Below are 9,986 nucleotides of genomic sequence, written 5' to 3'. Positions count from 1 at the left end.
AACCACCTTAAACCACCAGCTCGCAGGAGACATGGCAACCCCACACTCACTGATGGTAAACGGTAGTTACGTCACTCCTTCCTCTGATTTAAAACGAGAAAAACTGGCAATCCTTGCAGCCAGCTGGATATGAACTATGTTTCAGTAAAACCTTCCTTCGGAAATGACCGAAACCTTAGACTCTTGGGATTTTTGCACTGTAAAATTCTCACTATATTCATATATATTGCACCTTTAATTTATCCAAACGAGTTGTTCCTTATGAGTGAGCTGGAAAACAAATCCCGTTCTTTGTCCAGTTCTGAATATTAGAGAAAATTAGGATGGGGTGAAGAATATAGTGAACTGCACGTATAAAGTTACAATAGTAGAAACACTTTCTGTAAATTATTCCTAAATAAAATGCTGAATATATTCAGCTACATTTTTTACTAGCATAGGCTACAGTTTCTAATCAATCTTACTCTGTCTATAAGGGATTTATATGCATTATTTAGGTTAATTGGATGTAAACACGACAACTCCAACCTCAGGCCTTCAAGATGAAGGATTGTCCGCCCTCTAGTGGACAGACGCTTTTACTACAGGCAGCTTTCATTAAGCTAAACAAGACAATCTAGTGATTCCACTGTCCTCTTGTGGCCACTTCCGCCACTGCACCCCTGAAAACGGACTGAGGTGGTTCCGTCCGTTCATGAATCCAGCATGGAGGCACTGATGACAAGTAGCTTCCTTACCGGGTCTGCAACTTACAGCTTTTAAACATCTTGTTAGCTATTTAACTTGATTCCCGCTCATCACCGCGCTCTCTTGAGGGAACAAAGAGGGTTTTTTTTTTTGCGCACAATACGCGAGACTGCAGTTAGCGAATATTAGTGATTGAGCAGCCGTGTGCCTGAAACCGACCCGGATGGACTCGGAGGCTATCACCGGAGTGTACGGACAGGTATGCGGCCTCTCTACTCCGGTTTCTGCTCACGTGAGCGAAGAGCAGCTGCCGGAAGTTGGGGTCTACAAAGTGACAGCAGGTGAGCGGAAGGATACAGTTTCAACAGGCTAGTCACACACATATAGGGCCGGTAAATAACAGACACTGGGTTTTTGAAAAAAAAAAAAAAATAATAATAATAATAGTGTAAATGAATGTATGGATGTGTGGTGCTGTGTACCAACAGGCAGGGCATGTAATTCCTCAGGGCCCCCAGGCCACACGGGGGCCCTAGAGAGCCGAGAAAGTTTAAACCAAATCAGAACTGCAACAGTTGTGAGAAATCTGTTGGCCATCTCACAGAGCCGTAATCCTACATTTGGGTCATACTGTACCCTGGTTGGGACATCTAGGACAGGCAAAAACATACAATCGTGTTGCACAACGGTTCTATTGGCCAGGAATGTACAAAGATGTTGTTGATTATTGCAAAACCTGTCATGACTCAACTAGTTGCTCCCACCATAGTGTCAGACAGAGCCCAATTACAAAGTTTACCAATAATGGATGTACCTTACAAGAGAATAGCCATGGATGTCATCGGTCCATTACCTAAGAGCAGTAGTGGGCATAAATGCAAATGAATTTATGCTACAATTTCCCCTCTGTGACAGAGGGGAAATTGTAGCATCAATTCTAGTCAGTCGGCAGATGTTTCTCGCCTCATGACAAGCTTCTGGCACCACTCTATGTATCTGATACTTCTCATTTAACCTAAAAGTTTTTGTTTGCGCCCGCATCCAGAATGGAGTCAGAGCGACCTGGTCCGAAGCTCCAGACTTCGGTACTCTCAGCAGTGGACTCTGATCACAGACAGCAACAACCACAGGAGCATCGGGACAGTCCTCACGCCAGGACCGTGTGTGTCTCTGTCTGGAGAGTGAGTAGTATTTTTACTTTAGAGATTAGCACCTCTAATTTATTATAACCAGCGGAGGCCAGGCCTGCTGGACTAGCACTAATTTACCTAGTAAGTACAAACAATAAAAGCGAAAATGCTGCTGTTTTACATGTCCTCTCCAAGCCTTTTGAGACGAAATTCATCCAAAAAGATAATTCAAAGTTTTTCTTTCTGCTTGTCAGGTTATTGAGCGACCTCTCACCCACCCAGAACCTGAGGGCTGTTGTCAGGGAAACGGGTAGCCACCAGCTCCTGGAGGTAGGATGCATGTCACTCACAGGAAAATGAAAGTTTTATTATTTGTAACAACCTCATTGTTGTTGTTTAGATATGGGATTGCCACGGCCTCAGGAAATGCCTCAGCCTGTCGGCTCTCAACATGCACGGCAGAGTGTACGATGATGGTAAGTTACATAAATGTAATGTTTTTTTTTTGCTAAACTGTAGAATAATTTGGACTTATCTGTGTGTGTGTGTGTGTGTGTGTGTGTGTGTGTGTGTGTGTGTTTCCAGCTCAGTTTGGCTGTCTGTCTTGGTCAAAGTGTGAAAAAAAACTTCTTTACGTAGCAGAGAAGAGCAAGAACTCAGCAGCAGAAACACATTCAGGGGAGTCTACATTCAGAAAAGTAACAAATGATCACACACACACACACACACACACACACACACACACACACACACACACACACACACACACACACACACACACACACACACACACACACACACACACACACACACACACACACCTGTGTTGTGATGAGTGACAAACCAAACATAAAGGCTTCTAATGTCCAAACAGGACAGGAGCATCTACTGGGAGGACTGGGGGGAGGCTATGACCAATAAGAGCATCCCTGTGATTTGTGTGGTGGACTTGCAGACTGGTTCGGCCAGCGTGTTGCAGGGTGTCCCGCTTGATGTCTCACCAGGACAGGTGAGGAGAATTAAGCATCATCTGCCTCTAGAATGATTTTAATCCCAGTTTAAAGACTGAGTTCACTCGTTTGTTTTTTATTTTTAAACATTGCAATGGTCTCTGGTATATGAGTGGTGTGAGAGCGGATCGCTATCGGGGCAAAGCTCTGGCACTCTTGTTTCGGAAAGTAGAAAGTAGTTAGCCAGAGAAGAGGTGAAAAGAAAATGGCTCAATTGGGATGCTTACTTCCTGATATTTGGACAGCTCACCTCTGATTGGCTAACAGTAATGCAGCTCTGCCACTGAGTCAGTTTGATCTCCTGCATTGATGTTTTACCTCCACAAATAACACAAGCCTGGAGGAGTTCTGCCGTGTGGTGGAATTGCTAATGCTAAAGGTTAGCTTCTACTAGCTGAAATGTGCTCTGCTGTTTCCTGGTAAATCAACAGCCTTCCCCATCACAAGTCAAGATGGGTGAGTCCATGAATGCTAATTGTACGTGGAGTAGTTCTGACTGGCTGTTTCCCTGTCTACGATCTACCACCGGCTAATGCAGGAAATAAGGGTTTGTTCAGCCTGCATGTTAAACTCGGAGTGACTGATCATATTTCAAAAATTACAACTAAAAACAGTTTCTCAGTGAACTTGGTCTTTAAGCGGGAATTTAAAGCTGTGCGATGCAAATTTTCATCTGTTTAAATCTTGTTCTTGAGCCAGTATGTGCTAAAATGACCATTTACAGGGTTGATGAAATATCACTCAGAACCCCCACCCCCCACCCCCCATGGCCAGAATGATGTCATTAACATTTTTAATATGATGTCGATGTGTGGATGCTTACTTTCAGGCTGTTTGGGCTCCTGACAGTCAGTCTGTGTTTTTTGTCGGTTGGTACCATGAACCGTTCAGACTCGGGCTGAAGTTCTGCTCCAATCGCAGGTCTCCCTCTCTTTCACACACACACACACACACACGCACACACACACACACACACACACACACACACACACACACACACACACACACACACACACACACACACACACACACACACACACACACACACACACACACAGACACAGACACAGACACACACACACACACACACACACACACACTTACATTTCTGGGGCCGTATTTAGCTTTACACGGTTTTAGTTGTTAATTATAAACTTTAGGTCATTTATTATTATTATTGCCGCTCTTAGTTATTCTAAATGTTAGTCACATATTTAGCAGCAGCTGTATTTAAAGTAAGACATTTTTCTTCGTTCCAGATCATCTTTATTCAGACTCGACCTGAGTGGACACTGTGGTGAGAGCCTTAGCGCCGTCTTTCTGTTATAACATAAAAAACCTGTTAATCTGACCCGTCTGCTCCTGTCCCAGAACATCTGTCAGGGGACAACCTATCGGTGTCCTGTCCCAGGCTGAGTCCGGACGGATCCGTGTTGATTTACCTGCAGGGGGAGGTGTTTGGACCTCACAACCAGTGCCTCCGTATACAACAGGTAGTTTCTGTGATTAACTGGTGAACTGGTTGTCCTTTTGTTAAGAGTCCACCTTTAATTGTCCACAGCTGGACCTGAAGAGCAAGAAGACGTCAACGTTGGTGGATGTTGTCAACAGACCTCAAAATGGTACGTTAGAGGTCTGTGTGTCCATAACTGTTAAATAAAAAATGCATCTTTATGTCTAAGTCAGCAGCTGCATGTTTAAACGTAGGATTTTGAATTTTTTTCCCCACATCTGAAGGTCTTTTTTGGTTCATGATGTTGTAGCAATTAATACATATTAATTATGACCAATCAGATTGATATTCCATATAAATATGAAATATCAATCTGATTGATCTTTGAATGTTTAATCAGAAGATTCTAGGGTTCTTTGCTTATTCAGGGACCATAAACACACTTCGTATTAATTCAGAGTCTGTATACAGTTTATAAAATGAATTTAACTATTTTCCCTAAACTAATAATTTATAAAAGACAAGATATGAATAATGAGATGTGGTGTGGTGGATGTGAGGTGTTGTGATGGAAGCTAGATGTTGTAGCAACCGTTCTTTGTATCTGAGAGAAATCTGGATGTAAAAGAATTTGTTTGTTTTAAACTAGAGAGTCGTTTATTAAAAACAGCATCAGACTCCAGGATGCAGGCTTACGATACGCTTGTATGAGTTGCTCCCGGCGGTCCAGAGGTTTGCGGTCAGAGTGGTGAGGTCACCAGACGTCGAAACCACAATACTCAGAGATTAGTAGCTTCCTCTGAGTTCGGCTTCCCCGGCCACGAGATGCAACCCGGGGTCTGCAGGTTATGCTTGGTTTAGGCTTGACGCATTCACTTTCCGCGCGGTGATGCGGCTCGCGGATGGAACGCGCTTCACAACTCGCAGCGTTTATGGTTCGTGTGGCTCGTCTCTGCGGTGAGCCAATATTCTCCCAAACTGTAGGGGGCAGCATGGAGCTCTATGGCATGCATCCAACACTACACCATAGTAGAAGTAAAAATGACTGTTTACAACATGGCTTTTCAGCATTTTTAACAGCGTCCTCATCTTTTCCGACAGTGCGAGCTATTTCTCTCCAAGAATTATTAACAACATGTTGATCACAGTGATCTCTGAGAGCTGAATCATACAAATGTCTGTATTTACGAACCTCTGCCATACTAGTTCTTGCCGGTCCGCCATGTTTTTCCGCGTCTGACCGTCCGCGTGGGTCGAAATTTTCCTAGGTGCGCGCTGCGGAAATTTTGGGCCGTGCGGAGGCGCGATGGAGGGGCGTGGTTGTTAAAATGACGCAATTTCGCCACGCGGAGCCATGCGGACCTCGCGGACGTGTCAATAAACCAACCTTTAGGTGTCCAAGGTGTGAAGTCTGAGAGTTGAGGTAGCTCCGAAAAGAGCTGCTGTGTCTGTAATCACTTCCAGCGTCGCAGAAAGGTTTTTGACTTAAGGTCAAAGGAGATTGTTTCAAAAGAGATGCTTCTTTCCCGATTTGGCCAAATCGGGGTCAGCTGGAAACTGAATTACTCGGGAAGTAATTCTTGTTTTATTAAACTACTTTGCTATGATTTCTGGCCAAGTCTGGCCAAGAGTTTGACACGTTTCTGAGTTTTTACCAACATCCCTCAGAAAGCCACGCTTACCTTCAGATACAAGATTCTTAACCTTAAATGTATCTTACTGTAACGTGTAGGAGTGTAAACAATGATTAACTTGTTAAATCAAACACTGATTTGTGATATAAATGGATCATTGCAAGAACAATAGTCATCTCAAATTCATTGATTTAAGCACAGATTATTCAAACATTTGATTTAAACATGTTGCTCATTCATCACATCTGATTATTTAACTTATAACTATAACATCGTGGAGTCTTCACTTATTCAGAGTGAAGAATGTTGACGTCTGGCGTTCACACACACAGTGCAGGAACCTTGGGAGAGAATGTTTGAATGTTTTGTCTTCATGGAAAGTCAACACGCGCAGAGCAGAACCTTCTGGATTTAGAAGGCCAAATAAAAAGTGGATTTATTTCTGTAGATGAAAAGTTATTTTGATCAATATATAGGAGACAATTGACCCTTTTGGACGTTACAGTGTTCACATAAAATAAAAGCGGAGCTTCTCCTGCTGGTTTCAGGGGAGTTTGCAGGTGTGTATGAAGCCATGCCGTCCTGCTGCTGGTCTGAGGACGGTCACAGGCTCGTGTTCAGCAGCGCCTGCAGGAACTGGAAGGTAACGCCCACCTCAAACATCCACGCTAACGTTTTCCTTCACCACTCACTAAGTCCTGACCCGGTTTCTCTCTCAGGATCTTTTTATGGTTGATCGAAGATCCCAAACCGTCACCTCCCTGTCTGATAGTAAGAGTCCATCCACTCCTCTCCTTCTGTCCTCCTCCTCATCTTTTCACTTCCCTCCTCCTCCTTCCTCTCCAATCTCTCCTCACCTGCCTCCTCCACCTTCCCCATACTGGTCTTCCTATTCCCCTCCTCCTCCACCCACTCCTCTGGCCTATCTTCCTCCAGCTTCTTCTTCTTTTCTTTTTTTCCCAAACTCATCTCCTCCTCTTGCTGCTGAGTCATACTCTCTTCGTCCCCATCCTCTTCCTCCACCTCCCCCTCCTCTCTCATCATCTCATCTTCACCAGGATCCTCAAAGAGAGGTGAAAGGTAGGCCAAGACCACCACACTTATCGTCATATCAGGAAATTTCAAAATAAAAGCCAAGTAAGAGTAAATAAGTGAGTCGTTTTAAGACTTTTCCTAATATTTTTTCCACCTTGCTGCTTCTCTGCTGCAGAATCCTCCAGAGTTTACGGTAGCTGGAAGCTGCTGACGGTCCAGAGAGACCTGATGGTCGTCTGCTGCTCCAGCCCCAACACACCTCCCACTCTGGTCTGACACAACACAAACACTCGTGAAAATAAAATAATAATGAGTCTTATATTGCTTTGATTTGTGTGCAGAGGGTGGGATTCATCCCGTCAGATGGTGAAGCTGTGACCTGGAGAACGCTGCAGCATCCCGTTGTGACTTTTAACTTCCTCTGGACAACTCTGGATATCACACCTCCACCTGAGGACGACGACACACGCTACTGTGAGCGTTAGATTGCATCATTAGAACAGCGCTTTTTTATCGTTCAAGCTTGAAGTACAGGTTTAAACTCATACTTTTAAACTGTTTCTCTCTTGAAGCTGGTTTAGACTTCGGAGCCGTCCTGGTTAAACCATCTCCTCTTCCTGATGGCACCACGACCCCTCTTGTCGTCTTCATCCATGGTCTGTTCTCCCACTGATGGTAATTCAAACTGCCAGTTTTACAGCACTTAGGCTTGTGTTGTTTTTACTCCCCAGGTGGTCCTCACTCCCAGTTCCCCGCAGAGTGGAACAGCACCACAGCTGGACTGGTTAGACTGGGTTTTGCTGTGCTCATGGGTGCGGAATGTTGCAGCTTTTGATGCAAAACACGCACGCACGCACGCACGCACGCACGCACGCACGCACGCACGCACACACACACACACACACACACACACACACACACACACACACGCACACACACGCACATGCAGTTGTGACATTTTTTAGGGGGTTGCTAAAATCTGGGGTTATAATGCATATTAAATTCTATTAAATTAATAAGATAATATAAATCAAATGTAACAATAATAATAAAACTAAAATAAAGTTCTGTGAATATTTAAATAAATAGCAAGTATATATATTTTAAATAATAAAAAAACAATTCAATAATCATTGATGAGATTCAGAGGTTTGTGTTGTTAAACTGAACCAACTGAGGCTTTTTTCCCTGTTTTTCTACAGTGAACTATCGGGGATCTACAGGGTTCGGCCAGGACAGCATCTTGTCCCTGATTGGTCAGATTGGGAATCAGGATGTCAAAGATGTACAGGTACTCTCTCAGCTCTCACTTTGAGCGTTAGTGATGTGCAGCATATCCATGACCAGTGAGCAGATGAAAAAAACTGCAAGTGTAACACCCTCCCCTTTAAAAAAAACCAATAACCCTGTTTTTACCCAGCGGGCGGTGCTCACTGCGCTGCAGGGTGACAAAACTCTGAACCCTGAACGCTTAGCTGTGATTGGCGGTTCCCACGGTGGTTTCCTGTCATGTCATCTCATTGGTCAGTACCCGGACTTCTACAGGGCATGTGCAGCCAGGAATCCAGTCATTAATGCTGCCACGTTACTGGGAACCAGCGATATAGTGGACTGGTGAGGGAAACGCATTTGCTGAATGTTTAATCGCAGAACAGTTCTTCGTTAGAATTGTGTTTTCTTCCTTGCAGGCGTTACACGAGTGCTGGATTCCTCTTCTCATATGATAATATCCCAACTGCTGAAGCCCTGGCCGTTATGCTGGAGAAATCGCCCATCACACAAGCTGCAAAGGTCAATAATCTTTTGTCAATTAATTAATGTGTCATATGAAATGTAAATGTGTGTGGTGGTTTGCAGATCAAGGCTCCGGTGCTGCTGATGTTGGGTGGAAAAGACAGACGGGTGTCTCCTCACCAGGGCCTGGAGCTTTACAAAGTGCTGAAGAGCCGAGGGTCAACTGTCAGGTACACAGAGGCTTTTATAAGTTTAGGTGTGAAAATGAACACCAACACAGAGGCACTACTGCTCGTTCACACACACACACACACACGCACACACACACACACACGCACGCACGCACACGCGCACGCACGCACACACAAATGTGTTTTTACTTTTGCCAGGTTGCTGTGGTTTCCAGAAGACGGTCACTCTCTCTCCAGGGTGGACACTCAGGCTGACTGCTTCCTCAACACTGTGCTGTGGTTGAACCAGCATCTCTGAATGTGCGTGTGCGCGTGCACACACACACACACACACCGTAATCCAATGCTGAAACGTATCTTCTGTCGTTGTAACAACAAAAACAGCATCTTTACACTGAAGTGAACCATGGGCGTTGCTAGCCTGTTTTTGGGGGGTGCTGAAGCACCCCTAAATTGAATCCCTGCACTGCTAAAGTTTGAGATTTTTTAAGTTGCATGCTTATAAATTATAGCTTCATACAGTTAAAACATGTAGTGGAATAAATCTGTCTCCCTTTTCCTTTTCAAGCTCTGTTATTTGTTTTCTTGTCTTTTAACTATTTCCTCTCGGTCCTCAGAAAAACTGATGCCTGGCTTCCTACTTTTGTCCTCTTCCTTAAATATCCATTACAAGAGGTTTGTTGTTATTTTTGAAAAGAACAAAACAAACGCATAATTTTGTTTATATTAAGTTTTAAAATGTTGAAGAGAAAAAATCTTTTGCAAAAAAATTATGGATGCTTTTTATTTTTTATTATGGGAAGTTGATATTAGTGGGAATTGAGCAAATAGACGAAGCTGAGCTTAGTTTCTATCTAACCATTTATTTTCCGCTCGAGCGTCTTTAATCTGATTTAAGCCCTTATAAAACTACAATACCTGGACCAGTGGGTCCCTGTGTAAGGTTACCAAGATTGTATTAGTAAAAATTACATTTATAAAATCCCAGCAACACATCAGATAGTATAATCAGAGTTAAAACTGTCTGTGAAGGGGACTGGCTTGTCTTGAACACAGGGAATGGGTCTTTGTTTGGATCCACTGACCTAGACTCTTCAAACCTGGATTAGATT

The 9,986-nt window shown here is 43.8% G+C and overlaps 1 protein-coding gene across 2 annotated transcripts; it reads left to right on the top strand.

Annotated features, from left to right (window-relative positions):
* Positions 1-776: 776 nt before the first annotated feature.
* On the top strand, positions 777-9,395 carry zgc:136971 (S9 family peptidase). 2 transcript variants are annotated; one of them, XM_054746347.2, is made up of 21 exons: positions 777-1,028; positions 1,733-1,868; positions 2,072-2,147; positions 2,218-2,293; positions 2,403-2,515; positions 2,692-2,826; positions 3,657-3,748; positions 4,087-4,124; positions 4,199-4,320; positions 4,389-4,449; positions 6,463-6,557; positions 6,634-6,685; positions 7,125-7,219; positions 7,291-7,423; positions 7,522-7,605; positions 7,681-7,761; positions 8,152-8,240; positions 8,370-8,563; positions 8,638-8,740; positions 8,807-8,913; positions 9,073-9,395. In XM_054746347.2, the coding sequence occupies exons 1-21, from the start codon at positions 911-913 to the stop codon at positions 9,170-9,172; spliced, it is 2,100 nt and encodes a 699-aa protein (XP_054602322.1). In that variant the 5' UTR covers positions 777-910; the 3' UTR covers positions 9,173-9,395. The 2 variants fall into 2 exon arrangements, with proteins under 2 accessions (XP_054602322.1, XP_015822921.1); XM_015967435.3 differs by having other exon boundaries at positions 6,634-6,994.
* Positions 9,396-9,986: the final 591 nt, after the last annotated feature.

The sequence above is a fragment of the Nothobranchius furzeri genome, chromosome 15 (assembly GCF_043380555.1).
Source record: "Nothobranchius furzeri strain GRZ-AD chromosome 15, NfurGRZ-RIMD1, whole genome shotgun sequence".
NCBI classification, from domain to species: Eukaryota; Metazoa; Chordata; class Actinopteri; order Cyprinodontiformes; family Nothobranchiidae; genus Nothobranchius; species Nothobranchius furzeri.
Note: the sequence above shows the minus strand (reverse complement) of the source record. Positions and strands in the feature narration are given on the sequence as shown.